At 32.0% G+C, this 23,586-nt stretch overlaps 2 protein-coding genes across 2 annotated transcripts; both read right to left on the bottom strand.

The window, feature by feature from the left end:
• Positions 1–105: 105 nt before the first annotated feature.
• On the bottom strand, positions 106–13,327 carry LOC149908959 (phospholipase A1 member A). Its single transcript, XM_090120537.1, has 7 exons — positions 13,061–13,327; positions 3,606–3,744; positions 2,761–2,986; positions 2,312–2,492; positions 1,679–1,870; positions 1,025–1,193; positions 106–754 (listed from the first exon to the last, which is right to left on the bottom strand). The coding sequence occupies exons 1-7, from the start codon at positions 13,116–13,118 to the stop codon at positions 652–654; spliced, it is 1,068 nt and encodes a 355-aa protein (XP_089976663.1). The 5' UTR covers positions 13,119–13,327; the 3' UTR covers positions 106–651.
• A 4,033-nt stretch (positions 13,328–17,360) lies between these two features.
• On the bottom strand, positions 17,361–21,770 carry LOC149908958 (lipase member H-A-like). The gene is made up of 7 exons (XM_090101607.1): positions 21,604–21,770; positions 20,895–20,982; positions 20,244–20,386; positions 19,793–20,041; positions 19,390–19,581; positions 18,850–19,021; positions 17,361–17,641 (listed from the first exon to the last, which is right to left on the bottom strand). The coding sequence occupies exons 1-7, from the start codon at positions 21,650–21,652 to the stop codon at positions 17,503–17,505; spliced, it is 1,032 nt and encodes a 343-aa protein (XP_089957733.1). The 5' UTR covers positions 21,653–21,770; the 3' UTR covers positions 17,361–17,502.
• Positions 21,771–23,586: the final 1,816 nt, after the last annotated feature.

The raw sequence follows: 23,586 nt of genomic DNA, 5'->3' as shown, positions 1-23,586 counted from the left end.
TAATAGTTACGTTTTACATTAAAGAACTGATAACATTATCTTCCCTAATATATGTTTGAAAATTTAACTCTTCTTTTATTGTTGTTGTAAAAAATAAAACAAAGATTATCGTATATCTACTAATATTTATTTTTCAACACACCCAAATCCAGTTATAATAATAGAGTGAAACCCTGTTGAGATGTAGACATGGGGTCCTTTCCTTTCCTATGTCAAATAGTGATATTTTTTTAAACATAAAAGTTGTATTCGGTATTAATATGAAATCTAGAACCAATGTAGTTGTTCCATATCACTTAGTCCAGGCTTTCACGTTAATCTTACAATAAATTAATAAATATAAAAATACAACATAAATTATGAGTATATATTTATGAGAAAAATAAATACTAAAATGGCAGCTGCTCTATTTGGATAAAGATAAGTACTTACTTAATATGAATTTTCTTAATCCTATCAAAAAGTATGAGAATTTATTATATATATTTCAATTTAAGCTGTGTATAAAACGTTTGAGTGAAGATTTTTACAATTCTGAGGTAGGTACAAAAGGTAACTTTTATAGTAAGTAGGTAATTCGTATTCGTAAAGAGGCAAGTCGTTTACCTATTAAATATTATTATACTATCACATAGACTATCACAGCTGAAATCAACTATAAGGTGTTATAGATCTAAGCCTCCGACTTTTTCCCGGGAAGCCTCTAGCGTAGGGCGGCTTTGCGTTTGTTGTTACATAGTAAACGCCTCGCGCTCTGCAAAGAGATATAATTTATTCTATAGACAATTTATTTGATCCATATACAAAACTTCGATAATACAAAATAACGAAGGACAATCTATTATCTAATGAAAATTCTATAAGTATACAAAAAGAAGGAATCAAGGTTCAAGGATAAACTTAATCGACATACTATAAGATTATTAGGTACATGTTTCTAATAAATATTTTCTTTCCCTTCCTTCCCTCAATGTTATGCTATTCTAATTTGCGAATTTATTACTATTCTTAGAATTGTACTTACTTATGCGTGAGATGTTCGCCCATAAGCACGTATTCAGTATCCTTGGGCTCGCACCAGCCTATGAGATAGGAGAACAATGTGGGACAAGGGCCAGCCCAGAATCCTGCGCGACTGTTTATCGATTCTATGAAATATGGCGTCACTTTCGTGTGATCGCAAGATAGTGTTTCTGGAAGGATTAAAAAAAATATTTAATATTTTAGTTCATAGCACTTCCACCAGGAAGGTACCGAATGATTAAACCCGTCACTGTTGGGACCACCCAACAGTGACGGGTTTAATCATTAGGTACAATACAATTCAATACTTTGTCAAATTTTTACTATACATCGCTTAGTTTGTAGAGTCATAATATCAGGATACCGATATTCGTCAATAGCAGCTATATTGACGAATATCTTCATATTTTGGTTTCTCATTATCATTTAAAATCGTATTCCAATTCACGTGAACCAAGATTTTTTTTCAGAAGATGGTTTACAGCGCCATCTTGTTAAAAGTTCTCAAACTATTGGACTGCTTTCTAATCTCACATAGCTTTCCCGGAGTTCATACAGATGTCGCTTTATACAAAAACTTTGCAAATTTATTGATCCATCTTATTAATAGACGTAGTAGTTATAGTAGTTGTAGTAGTTTATACTTTATACTCACGAAATATTGTATCATGAGCACATCCAGGTTGGCTTGAGCCTCCATTAACGTAAAAGTCTGCGTGACCGTTTGGACCCCACTGACCAAGAATTCCCGCACCTGTATGAAGAATGTCCACAAATAATGCGTCTGTGTAATCCAAATCTCTCGACCGGTTGTTACCCATGTAGAAGAAGATCGTCGGATCTAAGCCTGAAATTTTAATAATTAATACTTATTGAGAAAATATTTATAATAATTAGGTAAGTATAGCAAACTGTCTCTTATAATGAATTGTGTGGAAAAAACGTATAAGTGTAAGTGGACTTAAATTTAATTAATTTTAAAATTATAATTATTATAAGTAGTATCTAGTTACCAACGTCCACCTATCTTATAAAAATAATTGGCTAATGAGCAAGAAATAAAATAATCATATAGAATTTTTATTGGATAGAGAATATGCTTACCTATAAGATAATTCAGTGTTATCTCAAGAAATTTTGCATCATTTTGAGAAACTAACCAGTTTCAGGCAATTCAAAGGGTTTAAACCAAAAACTTAATCATTGTTATAGAAAATTATAATACAGATAATACTTAAATAAAATATAGTGCTATAATATTCTAAGAGTCTTGTTTTAAAATCCTTACCTGTGATCCTGCCAAGCTTCCCTTCAGAGAGATGGTTAGCGACCAGACCGAGTATATGTGCCCCCACACTGTATCCAATGGTATGAATTTTCTCTGGTGGCACTCCTTTGGTGGGGTGGTATTGGATATACTCTACCATCTGCGCAATGCAGAGACTTGCGAATCGAGGAGCCCATTCTATCTAGAAATATATTGAATGTCATTTTTTGAATAATTAAGAATTTTAAGTATACTTTTATGAATATATTTAATTTTTTATAAAATTAGTAATACTTAAATTCATATTATTATTATGATGAATAAAAAATATAATTGAAACTACTTTACTTTTATGGGATCGATCTCTTTATTGCAATTAATTAAACTACTTTATGTGCGAAAATTTTACTGGATATTATAATTTTATCGTACATATCTTATGGGTAGATATAATAATAAATTTAATTAACCTGAGCAAGACAGGGTTCTTTGACTAGACTTCCATAATCAACAATAATAATATTGTAGTTTCCTCTAGTGAAATAGGCATTTCTCATATCCGTGCTCGGAGATAAATTCCTTCCTCCACCAAAACCGTGTACAACAATTTTCGTTGGAAATTTTGGGTTGAATTTGGAATATTTTAAGGAATCATTATCCAGGGTGTTAAGTAGTTCGCCTTCTTCTTGTGTTGTCCTGAAATGTGCGGTCAAAGCGTTACAGCAATTGCAATTATTAGTGCATAAATATTAATTAAACTCGTTATCGTGTCGTGGGCAATTGAAAATAATTAGAATATAATAGCTTTAGTTAATAATCTAGATACAATATTAACTGGGTTACAATAAACATGTGTTATTATTATTACACGTAGGTACAATATCCGTTGTGAACCTCATTTTAATGTCACAAACGTTCAATTAAATAAAAAGGTTTGCTTCCATTAATTCTGACCATGAATTTATTGTTTGAATAATTCATATCGACAAGCAATACCTATAACCTTAGAATTCCTGTTACGTGTTTAATTTATAACTATATTTAATGATACTATCTAAGATATAAAATAGTAAAGTCTTATATTTTATATATTTCCTTTTTTAGATTTTCTTTAATCACACTCTGCTAAAATTTACTCTCAACTAAGAGCATAAAAATGACCTTTTCCCACAATGGACTAAATGTGTAAGCACAGGTGTAAGTATGTGTTCTCTTGATAATAAGGAAAAAATATTGTACTCTCCTTTGATTCAAATGAGTTATATTCTATGTAATTTTATTGAGCAGTTAAATAAATAAATGAACAAAACATTACCTCGTATATAAATAGAATTGCATTCTTGGATGGGGACATCTATACGGTGGAGGGATGCAGGAGCTCGTATTGAACACATCTTTGGCTGTTTGGGGCTTCTCTCTATCTAGCACTGAGTTCTCTTGTTGGGTTTTTGACACTGAAACAAATAATAAATATAAATATCACTTATCTTTTTTAAATTATATATTTAAAGTTATATATAAAAATCATATGTTCCTTAATTATAAGAATTAGTACTGGATTAACACTATGCTAGATTTGCAATCAGGGTGGGTGCTGATGTCGCCTAAATAATAATAAGTAAAAACTTCGTGTTTATTAATCTATTTATTATAATAATAATAAATTAACTATTTCTCTATAAAAAACGGCAAACAACGGAACAATGGAAAAAGGTCGGCATATTTACGGTATCCGGTGGCGCTAAGGTTAAATCTGGCTCTGAGAACGCAAGAATAATGTAATTTAAAGGACTTAAAAATTGTGTATAATTTTTTTTCATTATTCTCTAATCGTAGAACAAATATATTACACATACTGTACGGTAGTAGGTACTCGACAGGCTGAAAAGTTATTCTATTTTGTGCATATGTATCTATGTAGGACAATCTGCTTTAAATTATTCGCATTAGACCACATCTTGTGTGAGGGTAATTTCATGTTAAATTATATTTTGAAATAAGAATGACCCAGTACAAACACAAGTTGTATACATATGCATATTGCAATGTTGTTGGAATTTGTAAAACGGTTAAGGCGCGCATTAAGAAATGTTTCGGATTAAGTAGAGCGTGAATGCATCCTGTAATTCTATACAATAACACATTTAATGTCTGTAATGCTATATGAAAGGTCTTATTTGATATTAAATCATATTATTAATTTAAATAACGTCTAATTATAAACATATAGAGGTGCAAGTTCATTGTTAAAATTGTATTTGTCTGTAACGTTAGCGTATTGCACGCCTCATATAAGCGAAGCGTTGAGGTGGGTACTACTGTCACTTCGCGCAAAACATCTGATTTTTCAAACTTAAAATGTCTTTATGTATCATACATTGCACTTGTAAGATAATACATACACACACATATTAAGAAAAAACACTATTTTTAACATTCATGATATTTTTGATGTCATTTTTGTTATTTAAACTAGTTAAAAAACTGTTTAAAAAAGTTCTGTCTTGGACGTCCGTGTGTCTGTATGTGCGGATCCTTTTTCTTGTTAACACGATAGCGACCGAAATACTTTACTAATCGAGTCTTTTTTTTTCTCTTACGCTTGAGTATGCTCAGGAATAGAACCCTTTCATTTTTCAGGGTCTGATTCGATGTGGTTTAATTGTTATTAAATAAACAAAAATAATAATTAATAAATAATTATTAAAAAAAAAATTATGAGGCGTGCACTTTTGGATTTTCCAAACTATTTTTAATATAGAATCTCGTCGTTGTCTTCTATTCTGTTAAATTTAATCAAAAACATAAAAAAATGATATTATTTTAAAACAATAAAAACATGTTATTTTAAAACGAGTCCTAAAGTCAGGTGCTGTCGATTAGAAACATACTATAAGAAGGCTTAAATGGTAGAGTGTTAAGCTGGGTATCGACTTCGCGCTCCTGGCGCGCGCGCCCTGAATGACCGCGCCGAGAGTGCGTTCCGCGGAGCGCGTTCCAAATAATTGAAGTATATCAACTAAGCGCGCCTGGCGCGCGTGGCAACTGTTCCAGTGTTTGACCGTTCATCATGGAAGCTAATCGTGTACGAGCAGCAGCAGCATTTTTTTCTTTAACTCCGGCACAGGGACTCCCAAGTCCCATTTCACTACTGATTTCTTTCCAACCAATAAATCGCTTAGAGAAGATCTCTAAGCGATTTATTATGATACGAAGAAATTTTACTGTTCCACAAAACTTCTTTTGTACCATATAGCTGAATTAATTTACGGCAACTTTGGTTATCCATAATATTATTACTCGGAGCGCAACAAACACAAAAAATACGACAAACCCGTCTCCATTGACGCGCGCGCCACGTTTGATGCGCGGTAAAAAACCGACACCCGACGGAACGGACCGCTCCGCGTTCGACCGCTCCAACGAACATTTTGGCGCGCGTTCCAAACTGGTATCCACTTCACGCGGCTGGAGCGCGCGCCAATGTTCGATCTCTTGGAGCGTGAAGTCGATACTCACCTTTAGAGTATTTCTGTAATTATTGTATACTTAAAATATATATATTATATATATATATATATATATATATATAATATATATATATATATATATATATATATATATATATATATATATATATATATATATATAAGATATATATATATAAATACCAACCTGGGCACTACGTTGATCCAGCCCGACTGCCGTGCATTCCTGACTCCACCTTTTCCCCCATATTACTCGACTCCGGTTGCATAGATCTTGCCCGGAGTGGCAACGGCGCAAATATTTGAGCGATGTTGCCAAACGTATTCATGGAGAAATTGATGTACTCAACATTTTTATTGCTAAGATCTCGAACTAAATCGACTCCGTAACGGCCGAAATTCAGAAACCCATAAACACTTGTTGGCTCCGTTTTATATACCAAATCCAAAGACGTATGTTGATCAGATCCATTTATATTATCAAAATTACAGCTTTATTTGATCCGACAAAACGAAACTGTATATTAAGTAACGTAGATTAATTTTTCGTAAACACTACAGTATTTGTTGGCTCCGTACACAAACATATTATAGTTAGGTAATGTTCCATACATTGCTAAATCCGCCTAGACTAGACGAACTCGACTCCGTAACGGTTCAAATTTTGAAATGCTCAAACACTTCTTGACTCCGTTTTATATACCAAATCATAAGTCGTATGTTGATCTGTTCCATTTATATGCACTTGCATGACATTGACATGGGGATATGAAATTAGGGCTAGCAAAAAATCTCCTGAGTTTTATGGAAGTTGAAGAAGTCGACCGTAATTCAATTGAAACTTATAGAAAACGTTGTGAAACTAAAAATACGGAACCCTAAAAAGATAGATATTTGGACGAACCTTTCGTCATACAGTGACGGTGATAATTCTCAAGTAGTATGCAACTATGTATCCTACATAGACTGGGGTAGAAGCCTTCTCGAACTCTATAATTATCTTCTCTTGTATCGGCTTTTCGGTAATATTTCAAAAGAAAAAAAATAATCTGTTCTAAGTATAATATTTTACAGCATATTCAAAAGCAAAATGATGTCGATAAAAACATTTCAGGTAGTTCGAGAAGTGTGCCTGATTTAGTAAAAGCTCATTATCACACTGTTTGTATGCATTTCCTGAGAACATTTACTATAGTAATGTTTATTTTTTTTTACACAATATGAAAGTAGAGATTTCAATGAACAAAAGACTCCCCAAGTTTTTGAAAAAAGCTGATATTTTGACGGGTGACTTTTCGATTGAAAATTAGGTTGTATTTTTGGTATTAATTTAAGCAGATCGCCAACACGTTTAACCAGCAGTGGTGCAGTGGGTACTGCCGGTGGATCGCATCGCTATCTATCGAAGCTAAGTTCGTTTTCTACGAGTTCTACGCCAACTGATACTCAAATTACTTACAGAAAACGGAAACAACCGCTAGAACAAGATTGCAGATGTAGTGATAATATGAAGGATATTCGGTCAGAGTTGAGCCGTATTTGTACATTACTTGAAAAATATGAATGCTCAAATGAACAAATAGTAAACAAAATTCATGAAAACATTTCTGAGCTAAAAACACAAATTACCGAAATTAAATCGTCCAACGAACAATCCTTGAATTTAATTCGCCAAAATACGAATCAAATCAATGAAATTAAGTCATCAGCATGTATGATAATTACTGAACAAAACATATTGAAGAGTACTATTTCTCAATTAGAATCCCAGATCAACCAGGGTGAGAGTAAAATAAAATCCCTGGAATTAAATCTTCAATCAATAAATCAGTCAGCCAATCCATCGGGTTTTACGTCTTAAAATCAACTTCATATAAATGAACACTTAATCAAGGAACTACGGGACAGAAAGAGCCGCGAAAAAAATGTAATTTTTGCTGGTTTCCCAGAATCGACATCTTATAACTCAGAGGAGAGGATATCTAAATACAACTCAAACTCAAAAAATTCAAAGCTCATAACAAAATTATTCCACCACACGCTCCACTTAAAATTAACGGTGTTGTATTAGAACATAAAACCCACGAGAAATACCTAGGTTTGCGAATCGACAGCTCTCTAAAATGGAATTATCACATCGACCACCTAAAAAATAAATTATCAGCACTTCTTAGATATCTGCGTAATATCACTTTTGCATTCCTCATAAATTACGACACACCATCTACAACACGTTAGTAAAGCCGCACCTAATGTATTTAATAGAAGTATGGGGGAGTGCTTACTAAAATAAATTAGCGCCACTCCAAATTTTACAAAATAAAATCATTAAAACTATCTTTAACTATCCTTTTTTAACTTCTACAAATAAAATCTACGACGACACTAAAATAATGAATTTAAAACAATTATACTTTTATAAAACGTGTATGTTCATCCGCAAAGCGCTACATAAAAACATAAATACAATTAATATTATATTCTCAACATCAAATCGCCACTATCCTAATAGACGAGCTAGCTATCTTGCCCTCCCGAAGATCCGAACAAATTATGGAAGGCGAACGGCAACATACGAGGGAGCACGTTTCTTTAACGGATTGCCAAGCAAATTGAAAATTGTAAAGTCATTCATTGTATTCAAAAAACAATTAGACCAATGGCTGAGCTCGGTGGGCTCTGATTGGCTCATTTGAATCGGATCAACAAGAGCTAAAACGCAAAAAAGGTGGATTTGTATAAAAAGCACGTAATTATTATTATTACTGATGGTGACACTTGTGGCTCCGTTCGGATCCACATACGGACGGTGGTGTGGCAATGGATCAACAAATACCAACCGGATCAACAAGTGAAAACGGATCAAATAATTACTAACTATATGGCACGTTTGATCAACATAGTGCCCATGGAGATATCTATATATATATATATATATATATATATATATATCTTATATATAAAATTCTCGTGTCACAATGTTAGTCTGCATACTCCTCCGAAACGGGTGGACCGATTCTCATGAAATTTTCTGTGCATATCGGTCTGAGAATCGGCCAACATCTATTTTTTATATGTACCACGGGCGAAGCCGGGGCGGGCCGCTAGTATATTTAAAAAAAATATATGACTGGAAAGTTAATCTATTATAGGTATCGTGAATGGCATTGTAATACGGCCTTAGAAAGGCCAAATAAGTAGAGACGTGAACACAAAACAAAAGCATACTTTAGACAGCTCATTTTATAATGGAGATCATTGTACACACGATTATGATTCACCTTTGTGACATAACTTTTTGTGTCATTGTTTTCTTTTTGAGTGTCAACGTGTTACATTGAGCAATAATGTGAAAATCTATTTTAAACTGCATGATATTTCTTATGCCTCTAAGGTGAGGCTACTCTTATATAGGATCCTGCTACACTTTGGAATTTTATAAAATAATATGGCTAAATTAAAATGTTTAACTGTTTGAATATGCACGGCAAGGTTGTACAAAATGATAGATAACTTTTAACTACATAGATAACTGTTTCATTTCAACAAATTTATACATATTATCTTCTAAATATAGAAACATTAAAGAATTACTTATTAATGTATACTATTAAATCAAATTAAGGTGCATTTGTACAAGGTGATGGTGTATTTACACTAAATATTTGTTCATACTAGAGAGGGTAAATAGAATACTAATTACTTAAAGTACTGTATTTAAAATAAGGAGGTCGTCAAGTTACGACATTTATTTGTGACTAGAATTCTCCTATCTATAGGTACCCTTGCTTTGTTTTGATTTGTTAGTGTTCCGTAATCCTCTCATGATAACACTAATTCTATCTACTAAGCTATCAGTGACATGACATAGTTATAAATAATTACCTATTATATTATTTTCCTACTTACGCTTTCATAATATTTCATAATATAAGTATGAAACTGTTTAAGTCTAAATATATAGGAGCACCTATTTCTGCTACTCAATTATTCATACCTTCAAACGGACCATGGATAAGTATATTCACAGGTATACACAGTATTTCATCTAATTAATTCAGATGTTTCGTTACACTGGGGAAATTTATTTATTTATTTTAATAAGATACATAAATGGCATAACATTAAACGAAAATAAACTTAATGTTATACAAATAATATGTAGATGATGTATTCGACACAGATTTTAAAATATTTATACGGCGTTTTTTCAAACATAAACTATATTTGCACCTAGGTTAATATCCCGAAGGAGCTTAAACTAAGTGTTGCGGAATAGGCCTCTACAAAATATCATTAAATGCTTATAAAGGTTCTATAGATGAAATTAAAAATTCAATGTTATACTGAACAATATTGTATTGGAATAATGTTTATAAACCTATAAATAATTTATCCGCGGTTACGATTACCTATGTCTGAACTCTGAACTACGCTACAAGTGAACTTTTACATTTTGACTAGTAAAGATGCAATTTTCAAATTATGTAAAACGAGGTCAAGAAGAATAAGATAATAATTCTATGCATAAAAATAATTACTTTTTCAATGTAATGGTAGTTACTGATGACCTTGTATAAATAATATAATATAATAACGGCATGTAAAAACGAGCAAGTACATTTTAATCACAATTACGCATATTAAATACAGTTTATATTTACAACTTCCTCTCCTTGTGCATTAAGAAAAGCATTAAATTATATAGTTATATAAGTATCGTTGTATATAAACAAGTATTATCCGAGACAAAAGAAGTGTAGTGAAGGTAACAATACACAGGAAATAACACTTAAAGATGGAGTTAAATGCTGCACTAAAGTTATACGCCTTTGCCCATTTTTCTTTCAGAACTCAGTTAAATATTTATTTCCTGGTATATTTTTTACACCCTAGGGCAGCTTTTAGAACAAGCAATCGAATAAAACGTTAGACGTTTCAATCGATTATAAGTTTTTTTTTAGTTTGGATTTGAATATTGTAATCACTAGGCAATTGATTAACTGTTTATATTGAATTCTAATAAGAAATCTTTCGTCATCAAAATAATTTATTACCTAATATTCATAATAGAATGCACATTATTAAGTAAGGTCACTTGCTCAACCATTTCTAAGAGCAGTATTCAAATCACATCTCGGAGGCCAGGGCTGAAGATCTTGACCTTATCATGCCATGGATTGTCTTACCACATCCTACAACAGTTAGATATCTACATTTTACTAATACTTAAAATATATTTTAATTTGTTGATACGAGTACAATGTAAAAATGTAAAATTAATATTTGCAGATAATATTTCTTTATGTATTTTTAGGCTCAAAAATATTTTTTAATATTATTTTTTGAAAATATCTCTTATGCAAGTAAATATCTTGATTCTTATTTTATACTGATTTACCTTGACACCCTTTCTCAAATTTACGGGGATATGCAGAAATTGTGTAATAAAATGTCTTTACGCAGATGGAGAATATAAAAAGTCATACTTAAAAGTTCATTATACTTAAATGGATTAATAAAATTAGTGACAAATTATATTTTGTGGCCTATAGGCTAATCATTTTTAAAGTAGGATAATAAAACGAATCGGCTTAATTAGGGACACTATATTAATTAATAAACTATTCATAACACTAAATAGACTAATGTTAACCAGTCATCGATGTAATTTAACAAATTCTAAGCATGTTTTTACCTAAGTATTAGTATTCTTTCGCTGTATTAAATAATAAGCTTACGCATCGCGGAATTACACTAGGTTCAAAGAAAATCAAATCATTTAAACCTCCTTACCTAACACTCTTTACAAATTGTATCTTCATACAAATTCAAATTTGTGATAACGTCTTCTAAGGGAATCATATCACAACGATGCTGCAAATGGAGAGAAATATAATGTTTTTATTCTATAACATAAACAATGATCCTCACAACAACTACCACTTTAAATCCTAAACTAGATTAATCCAAGATTCACCCAAATGCAAGTGCATTACAGTTAAAATCTAAAGTATAGAATTTCATGGTTGTCGTGAGTGTCGTCACACATCCCAACAGTTATTGCAAATATAAATAAATAACATGTTTATATAACAATCATTCTTGCAAAGATCCTATACCTACATACCTACTTAACCTACACAAGATATATCAAAGATTCACCCAAATGCAAGTGCACAGTTAAAATCGAAAGTATAGGATCATGGTTGTCGTGAGAGCGCTTACGCAATACCGGTAACGTAATGTTCGGAAGTAGCTCGCCACAACGCATCAGCTGTTACGCTTGTGTTGGTTTACATGCGTTTGTTGATTCATTTCATTTGCAAGGCCGTTTAGAATTGTTCTTGAGTAATAGAGTTTAGTATCTTCAATAGGAAATTAAAGATAAAAGATAACAAAATCATTGCAAAAATTCTTATTCTCATAAGACATTAAAAATAGATTGGAATTCCAAATATTTATATCGATTGTAAAATACATATCATATCCTATAATAATAAAACAAATAAATCTAAAAATTAATTCATTACTCAATGTACAAAAAATCAACTCGAGCTATGATGATCTCTATGTAGAGAATAATAGTTGTTACTATGTGATATATGTAGCGCATCCAAAGAAAAATTCGAAGCCTGTAACACAATTATTTACTAGAATATAGACAAGGGATGGTGTGAAAATTACATTCTACGGTTATTCTCCCTATTTTAAAAATGTATGAACATTTAATAACGTGCTCTATATTATGAACAGGAAATAAATATACTTACTTTAAATTTATAGACTAATCACGACTCTATATCTCTACAATTGAAAGAAATTTTAAATAATTAACGAATACATTCAATAATATTCAATGTATCCTTAACGCTCATTATAATCATGAATTATTCATATCGTAGGTAAAAACTATACAATACAATAAGTGAGTACTTTCACGGTAGGCATTGATTATACAAAAAGGCATAATCATATGCATAACCCGTGAATATTAAATTTCTTCACCTTACGTGAAAAATCTTGATATTTATAAATTACTAGCTGTGCCCCGCGGTTTCACCCGCATTGCTCCGCTCCTGTTAGTCTTAGCGTGATGATAATATATAGCCTTCCTCGATAAATGGGCTATCTAACACCGAAAGAATTTTTCAATCGGAACAGTAGTTCCTGAGATTAGCGCGTTCAAACAAATAAACAAGCTCTTCAGCTTTATAATATTAGTATAGATTTAATAAAAAATTCTCACAAAAATAAATTCTATATATTCTACTATACATACCTGAGAATTGTATCGCAGTTATCCCAATCACTAACAACCACTGAGCGTTTGTCACCATGTTTGATAAAATAAAAAAATTCACTATGAATTAGCATACAACTATCACATTATTTGCGTATACAACGTATCCAATGCCGATCGGCGCAACAACAACACGAACTGCGCCTTATTAGATAATGACGAAATATGTTAGTGGAACAGATTCCACGGGCCTTAGCGTGTGTTACGTGCCTTTTCTGTGAGGGAACTGACGGCGAAAGTACCAGCATCATGCTGACCCTCGCCTGCTTCGTCCCCTCTTGAATACAAAAACATTCCGGCAAATTGCATATTACAATTTTGTTTTGACACACGTTATAATTATGTTACGACACGAGACCTTGATCAATTAGTACCTTGGAAATTTAACAAATATATCTGAATTTTGTAATTCTGTAGTTAACAGTCAAGGTTACTGCATGTTTGCATATGTGTTAAAAAAAATGGCCACGCTAAACGGAGCCTTGACTTAATCCTATAGTCCTTCGTCATAATTCAATCATTATCACTGTTAGAATTTTTTAAAGGTGACAAAGAGACCATGAGACCACGTTAAAAAATAGTGCTTTTATTGTACTCGTAGTTAATTTTTATAATATAGGAAAGTTTGAAAAAATTGAGAAAGAGCATCGTAGGCTATTTAGTATTCGTCTTATACACAATCTATAAGTGTGTGAGCACAAGAACCTATTATGTAACTGAAAACAATAAGGTAAGTATTACGATAATATTCTCATGGGAAAATTACATGATATCATTAATATTTTTTTGTAATACACTATGTGTTTAATAAGTTTACAAATTCTGTATAGATATTAAATAAACTGGAAAAAAAATAACAGCAAAAACTGAAAACAGAAACGATATTTTTTTCATTATTATTGGTGTATTTTATGGTTACCTATCTTAATCTCGAATTTTAATATTCCGAATATCATAATCCAGAAAACGTTTGGACATTTTTTCATAACCCCGAATTTTAAAATTTCGAAGTTTTGTTTGCCATATAATCGCAACTCCGAATTTCATTTGCCCATTTCTTTATTTGTACGACGTTTTACAATCCAGACGAATGAGTTCCAGACATACGAATTCTAAATGCACAAAATCCAGATGACCGTAATCCATATGCACGAAAGCCAGATTTTTAAAACACAAATTTTTGAAATACAGTTAATTGATATCCAGACAAACAATGTCCAGATTTTTGAAATTCAAATAAACGATATCCAGCAAAACGAAATCCTTCCAGGGGGACGCAGCACGAACCTAACCTAACCTTCTGAATAGATTTTAACACTTTAACCTTTCTGTAATGGGCAAGTAAAACAATAGCGAGTCGGTTCTGGCACTCGCCGGCCGCTGCCGCGGCACGCTCGCTTCGCTCGCTCGGCTCGTGCGTAGGGGGTCACAGTTCAAACCTAACCTAACCTACTGAGTCGAATTTGACACTTAAACCTTTCTGTAATGGGCAAGTAAAACAATAGAGAGTCGGTTCTGGCACTCGCCGGCCGCTGCCGCGGCACGCTCGCTTTGCTCGCTCGGCTCGTGCATGGGGGGTCACAGTTCAAACCTAACCTAACCTACTGAGTCGAATTTGACACTTAAACCTTTCTGTAATAGGCAAGTAAAACAATAGCGAGTCATTTCTAGCGTGGGGGTCGTAGTTCAAACCTATCCTACTGAATCGACTTTGATACTAAAACTGGTCTGTAATGGACAAGTAAAACAATAAATTTACTAACTGTCAATGATTATTTTCAGTCGATAGTAAAGGTATAATCACGATTGTATGGAAATCAAATAAAAAGATTATGAAAATCTGGCAATAGTTTATCTGTTATACGATTATATGGGAACCAAATAAAAAGATTATGAAAATTTGGCAATAGTTTATTTGGAAAATGGTACGATGGGAAACAAAAAAATGTATTCTGAGAATCTGGTATAATAAGATCTGTATTATGAGAATACGGGAAACAAAAAAATACTTTTTAAAAATCTGGTTTTGGTGCATCTGGAAATTGATTCATCTGGGAAATTAAAAAAGGAATTTTAAAAATTTGTCATTCATTACATCTGTCTTTTAAAAGTTCTAACAACCGTTTTCGGGGTTTTAAGATTCGGGTAATAGAAATTCGAGTTTTTAATAGGTTACCGTATTTTATATTCTAAATTAAGATTCACAATTTCACATAGCTCGATGACTTTTTAATTATTTTGAGAGCTTATGGCCGATGGGAAGTGTCCAGACAAAAAAGGTGGGAAGTCTTGACATCTTTTTTTAACTGGACCTATATCTAAATCAAATGTGAAAATCAGCTATGCGAAAATACGTGAAGTAAGTACTATTTTAGTAACCTTTATCACCTGATATTTGTAAATTAGTCTATTGACCAAGCTAGCGGGTAGGCGTACGGTGTTAGCACATACTACACTACCCAATCGTCCACATTTCCGTGGACTTCAGAAAATAGGTGAGGTCTGGCGGCCCTGGGATCTTGTTATTTTATTATCAAATGTGTAAACATTAATCTAACGATATAATAAAAAAAACAAACAAGTTTAAAATCTACTATAAAAAATAGGAGCATTTTTAAGTATAGAATTATCTAGAAAAAATATCCTTGAAAGCTTGAAAGTTGTTTAAGCTGTAAAGTGACGTGAGGGTTAAACCTTGTTGAATAATAATTAATAATTATATATTTTACCGTATACCGAACACATCCGCATTTTGAAATAGACCCACGATGCAAAAGTTTTACGCAAGTTGTGTTGCCCGCAATCTGCGCTATGTTATTAAATATGTAATCCTTTAGTTTATATTATGAGATCTCAGAACAGGTCAACTTGATAGGAAATTATTTTTAACCTAATTTAATTGTTAAAAATAGAAATAGGCTTATCTTAAATGAATTTTGAATTACTGAACTAATTACCTACGTACCATCTTAATGTTTCACTAATTAATATAATTATTTATAATAGATTATTTGATTATATACATAATCATTAATTAAGTGTACATATTTATAAAATGTCACAAAATATTAGGTCAGTAACCTGATTCAACTCCGACTGCGACTCGTTGAATTGCATCTTTATAAGAATTTTGATGATTGTGCAAATAGGACCCCATAGTATAGTTCTGAATTGACATAGCTTTGAAATATAACCAATAACCATGTAATAATATAAACATGTGATAAAATTTTAATGATTTTTTATGCTTTAATTATTAGGAAGTCAGAGTTTCAAATCGACTAATTGAATAAAAACTTAATTGAATATGTAATGAGTATATTTTTGTACCCGCTAATAAAACTGTTATGTTGTGTAACTGTTTATATATAATATCATTTTTTATCAAATTAAACTTGTATTTGTATCTAGAACAAGTGAACCAAGAGTGAACCAGACGTTACACGTTATGTAATCCACAATGCCAAGGATCTAGTCTGGTCTGTTTTCTAATCACATAAGGAAAGTTGCATTAAAACCCTAATAAAATGCTAAATATGCTAATGCTAAATCCCATACGGTGTTCATAGATTGTAGATATATTATTATTCTATCTGAAGATTATAATATATCGACAATAAACGCCTCTTACATGTCGTAATACTGTGAGGTAATTGAGGATGTGTAACCGATATGAGGATATTATGAAAGAAATGGGAGAATCCGTCTGATGACCACTAATTATTTTCAAGCATAGAATTGTCTGTAAGTACGCGAAAAGGGAAAGAGTAAGTACATGTGTAATTTATTTCACACAAGCAAATCGTACTCAACGAAATACCAATGTTATGAGGGAAAGGTTAGTGAACTAGTGAGTAGAGACTTGAGTCAGAGGACTAGAATGATGACTACTGATAATTATTTAAGGATTAGATTTTATTATTAATTACAATGAATTACCTGCCTTGAGTATTGAATATGCTCTAATATAAAGAAAAAGAAAATAATTGTTTTTAAACTAACTTGACAAAACTTGCTTAAATACTAACTTGACACATTTGCAGCAAGAATAGAAGTTGATATACATAATTACTATGCATATTGCATAACAATTATAAATAATAAATAACTTAAGTAGAGCGACGAATTGCAAGGCAGTTTTTTACACGCAGAATCAAACAGCATATCATCACTTATTCTAGGTACAAATGATACAGAGAATGTGAGTAGGTTAAGTTCCCAACTCCCAAATAAAACAACACCATGATATTATATCTAAATTATTTAATGCTTTGGTCATCTTTGGCATTATAGGATTGCACAACCATTTGTATAAATAAATATATATTCAATAAATAATAATACGGTATACAGATTTGAGATATTCTTGTGCGATGAGGTATTCATAAGGACACAAGTGAGCCGTGTCCAACTATTTATTATCATCCCGAGAATAGAGAAGATATGGCTGATAAGACACCTGTCATCACTTCATTTTCTTCGACTGTTTTATTCGAATTAGATGGTCCACGGGCAAAGGGTGCTTCGGAATTCGTGTCAAAGAAGTATATTCCGGTGGCACTGAAAAAGAAACGAATAATTGAAGCATACATGTTTAATTATTATAAAATTTCATTGATTATTTAAATATTTAAGGTAATTTTCTTTCCAACGGATTATAATTAAATGAATAAGAGTATTCTTTATTCCTTTTTCATTTATATCTACATTTGATTTTAAAGGTTAGGTCAAATTGTGACATTTATGGTAACCAATAACTCATATTTTGTCCTTCATTTAGCAAAAGTCAGTTCAATATTTAAATAAGTTGTTATGACGACACACTACGAAATGTGTACTCGATTTCATCTACAGACATAGCAAAGTACAAAATCACATTTCGTAGGACTAGACTGATGACCGATAACGAGAGAGTTAAACAAAAACTTAACATTTTATTTCAACTTTATTGTGAAATTCACATTACACCTTTTCGTATAGATGTTAGTTAACAATTTTAACATGGAACGTAATAACTGCGAAGGTTAGTGCATGATCAAAAATAGATATATTTTCGTATATAACTGTGACACGCTGAATTATCTAGGTGTTTTTGTCGCTTTGCTCCAAGTTGCTATTTGATAATAAGGAAACATGTCAATTGAAAGGGTAGGCATGAAAGTGAAAGTTGGTCACACTTCGGCACTAGCACTTAAGTGAAGGCCCGATGACAATAATTCATTATTATTTATCTGCATTCTGAATGCATACGTATATGAACAATAAGTACATATATGATTTTTCTTTCACTCAGAAATAAGTAAGTATTTAAAATCAATATTTTTTCGCTAAATATTTCACACAACAATTTAAATAAATTTAACTATGTTTTTCTTCAATCATTTTTTATTTTTATAGAGTTCTCATCTTGTCATCGTTATAAACCTTCACCATCGATTATTACACACTACAGTCTACATAATATTTTACCAGCTGTATACTATCTCTCTTTATTGAAAAACTAGCTGCGCTCGGCGGTTTTACCCGCGTGGCTACGCTCCTGTTGGTCTAAGCAAAGCGTGATGATATATAGCCTATACTCTATAGCTTACCTCGATGCATGGGCTATCTAAAACAGAATAATTTTTCAAATCGGACGAGTGGTTCCTGAGATTAGCGCGTTCTAACAAACGAACAAACTCTACAGCTTTATAATAGTACCTATATAGATATACATAGATTACGGACGGTACAGTAAATAAAAGTCCTAAATTATCATATAAACTCACTTTGTAGGGACATGTTCTCCAAAAATCACTTCTTCCCCGGAGCTGGTTAACTTGCACCATCCTATCATGTGGGATAACCAAGATGAACATTTGGTTGCATAAAACCCAATATCTGATATTATTGATTCCGCATAGTACTGCGGTGCTCTCGCGTGATAGCAGCCGGATTTAGCTGAGGAAATATTAAGAAATAATGAATAATGAATATTATTAATTATGAATATACATTGTGATAGCATTTTGATCAGAAAGGAATTGTAGAGTTATATGTAACTGACTTTTTTTTTATTATAAAAAGTATTGATATTACCAAAATGTAGTTAATATTGCATGTGTCTATTATTATTTAAGTTAGAAACAAAAATTATCTTACTTTAAAAAAACCTTAGCAATTTGTTGGCAATACGTACTGTATCTTCATTTCAAAGGCGTTTAAATTTACGATTTGAATTTATTATCCTTATTTGTAATAGTTTATGGACCTTTATTAGTAATAAATTGAATCTAATAATTTGTCTATTATTATTAGGGTACACTTACTGTAATTTTCGTTTGCTGTACAGCCAGGCTGCCAAAGTCCGCCATTTGCAAAAAAGTCAACATGACCACTAGTTTCAAATTTGCCTCTCTCCAGAGCATTGGTGTGTAAGATATCCACAAACTTGGCATCACTAGAATCTACTTTCTTCGCAGGATCCGTAGTAACAAACAATGGAAGAGCTGGATCAAGAGCTAAAAAAAGAAAAAAGCATTTAATTTTTACTCCGATTGAAGCAAATACATTGATAGGCCTTTGCAACATGGAATTTTGTAGGGTAGGTCAGTGGAAGGTTTTTCCTTCATATCACAAAGTAAACAATGTGTGTATTTTGTTTGTACTTTGATTAATGAATGATGCAGTACTAGAAAAATCAAGAAAAATAGTCTTAAAAAAATAACTGACCTGTTATCCTCTCTAACAATCCAGACTTCAAATATTTAGCAATAAAACCAGCAGTTTGTGCTCCGAGACTGAAGCCGACTACGTGGAAGTCTTCTAGAGGGACACCTTGGCTCACCAGTCCATCGATGAGTTGTGCAGTGCACATGCCGACCAGCTCAGTGTTGGCAGCAGCGTGCATGTAGCATGGCTCCAGAGCTATCTTATTATAATCCACTGATATTATATTATAGTCACAGCATTCTAAATATGCTGAAATAAAAAAAAGATATATTTTTAATTGGCTGTTTTTGGACTCACAAAATTATTTAAGTACATTTTCAATGCCCGAAAACAATTATTGTATAACGAATGTAATTCCACGGATGTTTGTACATATTATTCAATGAGGTTTATGTGTTTACTCCATTATCTTGTTTGTATACAAATGAAACTAGGTTACGGACAAGGTTACCTGGTCTTATTTCAGTGTTGGGCGCGAAATCTTTGTGTCCCGTATAACCGTGGATCAAGATCTTGATGGGAGCACCCTTCACCCATGGTGCTGAATCAATCGAGTCTTTGGCTTTAATTTCTACTGGAGCGTGTGCATTTTGCCTATAAAGAATTGAAATTTGATATTATTATGCTGTTAGTCATGTAAATAATGAATCCTTAATTCTTTGTAGACTGCAAGACCGACTTCTTTGTTTCCTAATGATGCGATATACAGTATAAGTAGGTCTGTTTCTTCTTCTTTCTGCATTTTTTGTTGTTGCTATATTTTAAATTTAATGGACTACTTTTGTTTTAAATTATGAAATAATATGAGCTGTAGTGGCTCAGTTGTGAGAAATTCCGCCTTTAATCAAAATTTCGGATATTCCAATTTAGTCAAGCGTGCACAAATATGTATTTGCACATTATTCACATCACTACATCGATCTCGAACTCGAGAATCGAACCTCGACCCATTATTTGCCAGTGTAGTGGAATACAATACGGCCAACATCTTTAAAGCAAAATTTAATTTGGCCCTGCTGTTAGTTTCAACAAATATAGCTGTATATATGTTAGCAACAAATATAGCTGGATGATAATGAAATAATACATCAATTTAGCTTACCTAGTGTATAACCAAAAAGTTATATTTTCATTTGGGCAGATTAATGAAGGCAGTACACAGTTAGGTCCAAATATATTAAGACTGTTACCTAAAACAATTTGTAAACTCTAAACATTTAATTAAACTGCAGAAACCCTGTACATAACCAAAAAGAAAATAATAAAGAATTTTTAGATTAAAGATATCGTCAAATAAACTGTGTTCTAATCTAAGGAGAAAGTGTAAATCAAGGTAGAGACTGCGTGTTTTTGTAACAGATTCTTATGAAATACCAAGATCAAATTAAGAAGGGGCAAAAACTATAACATTTGAGAGCGGTAAACAATTTGGTTATAAATTCAGGCCTACCCATATAGCCTGATTGCATAAAATGAACAGACCTCTATACATTATATGCAATAAAGTCTATTCGTATTATTTAAATTCCAACAAGATTTCGATATCCATTTGAAGTCAGCCGGGAACGCTTTACTAAGTAGTACCTTTTCCTGGTTTAGCCCGATTTTACTTGGGATAAAATTAAATTACCACTCTACTACATCCATAAAATAAAAAAAATATCATTTTTTTAAAAAGCTCGAAGTTTTGACATTTTTATTTAAGTATAGAACTCATTGAAGAACTTACTGAAAGTTACGTTTTTACATACACAACACACGAACACTTTATAAACCTTATTTTCTCAAATTTCTTATTAAATTATACTCACAGGAAAATATGACGGAAAATGCTAATAGTAAATAGGAATAGTATAGCATTTTACGCGACTAATTAAAATTTTTAATATATTTTAATTGCAACGTATTTGTATTAGGTCAAAGTCGTTATAATTTAATTGTCTATAGAAAACTAGAGGTCTTTTGTACTATTTATAGGTTTGTCTAGTTCGGAGATCTTTTTTAAACTGACTGTTTTCAATAAATTTATCACTGACATTGAATGATACTAGATCAATTTACCTAGAAGGGTGTACAAAGTGTCCTCACTATAAGCGATGTGTAAGGACGCTTCAGGTAGTTTCATCAATATAGTTTTAATCAAGCAGTCAGTTTACTTAAATAAGACCAAGTACATCAGTTTACATTAATAGTACTTATATGATAGTATAGGTATGTACTACTACTTAATGATAAAAACCAAAAAATATTTTTCTTTAAGAATTTTTTTCAATTTGCTCAATTACTACGGTAACATTTTAAAAGAAAGAAGAATAGCTAACGACATATTTGAAATGAAAATTAAAATAATACGCTCTATGTATTATGTGAGCGAGCATAGAGCGAGCGAAGAGAGCTATTCTTCACTCTCCCACATACAACACACATTTCAGAAGAACACTGTATTAATACCTATCTCACCTTTAGCTTGGTCATTAAATAAATAAATAAATGAAATTATTACATCCCATAAATGGAAGAAGGCTTAGAAATAATATCACATCACAGTACAAGTGAATGGGACCCAGTTAGAATCGTAAATATGGAAAGCCTTTACCTTTTTTTGAAGTACGATTTATTTTACAAAAAAGGAAGCAGTCAATAGGAACTGCCGATAGAAGTCGAAACTTTGTATAACAATAGTTTAATTGCGATGGGAAGAGAAGAAGAGCATTTCATGTTTTATAAATGTTAACCATTCATATTATTAAAAAAATAACAATTTTGATTATGATTACTATAGTTTTAAACGATAAGGAAGTAGGTAAGAATCGTCATAGGTAATTGCCTACTCGTGTTGTACCAATACAAAACCATTAATAGGATTCTGTACCTTGAGTTCCGTTGTGAAATGTTAGAACTTCAAAATTATGGAAATTACAAGCCGTTATCGTACAATTTAAACATTTCGTTCATTGTTACCCTCATAATTATCGTCAAGGGCTCCATAGATAAAGAATGTATATGTGAACCAAGAAAAAATGATACGTCGGAACTCTTGATACTTTCAAAGAGAACCATAAATAGCCCTATTTTCTTTGTTGACCTTAGTTGTAATCGCAAGCGGAAATGAAGTTTAACTTCCGCTGTTTTCGTAGGCAATAAAAATTTACTCCAATTTTATTGTACTTAATCCAGTAGATAAGATAACTTAATTTAATTGGCTTATTTATTTATTTGTTTACTAGCTTTCCGCCTGCGGCTTCGCCCGCGTTTTCAAAAAAAAACCCGCATAGTTCCCGTTCCCGTGGGATTTCCGGGATAAAACCTAGCCTATGTCACTCAGAAATGATGTAGCTTTCCAACAGTGAAAGAATTTTTCAAATCTGCCAAGTAGTTTCGGAGCCTATTCAATTCATACAAACAAACAAACAAACAAAAAATCAAACCTTTCCTCTTTATAATATTTGTATAGATAAGAATGTTTGTATTTGTTGAGTGTTACACATTATTGTAAACAATACAATTATGGCTGTTAGAATGAAACATCAAAAAGTACGTAAGTAAAGTACCTATTGTGTTACTAACTATTCAAAAATGCAATATCAGAATTGTTGTGTTTGCGTAATTTGCACATACATATTTTCAGTATTATCTCTTCTCTATATAAATAAAGTTCTCGTGTCACATTGTGAGTTACTATACTCCTCCGAAACGGCTTGACTGATTCTCATTCAAATTTTATGTGCATAGGTATCGGGTTTGTATGAAAATCGGCCAACACTAGTATAATATAAAATATCTAAAACCATCGT

This window comes from Colias eurytheme, chromosome 4 (assembly GCF_061535395.1).
Source record: "Colias eurytheme isolate Ceu_HAF_F1 chromosome 4, ilColEury1 Martin Lab GWU primary, whole genome shotgun sequence".
Classification (NCBI taxonomy): Eukaryota; Metazoa; Arthropoda; class Insecta; order Lepidoptera; family Pieridae; genus Colias; species Colias eurytheme.
The sequence above is the reverse complement of the archived record's forward strand: the minus strand, read 5'-3'. Positions and strand labels throughout refer to the sequence as shown.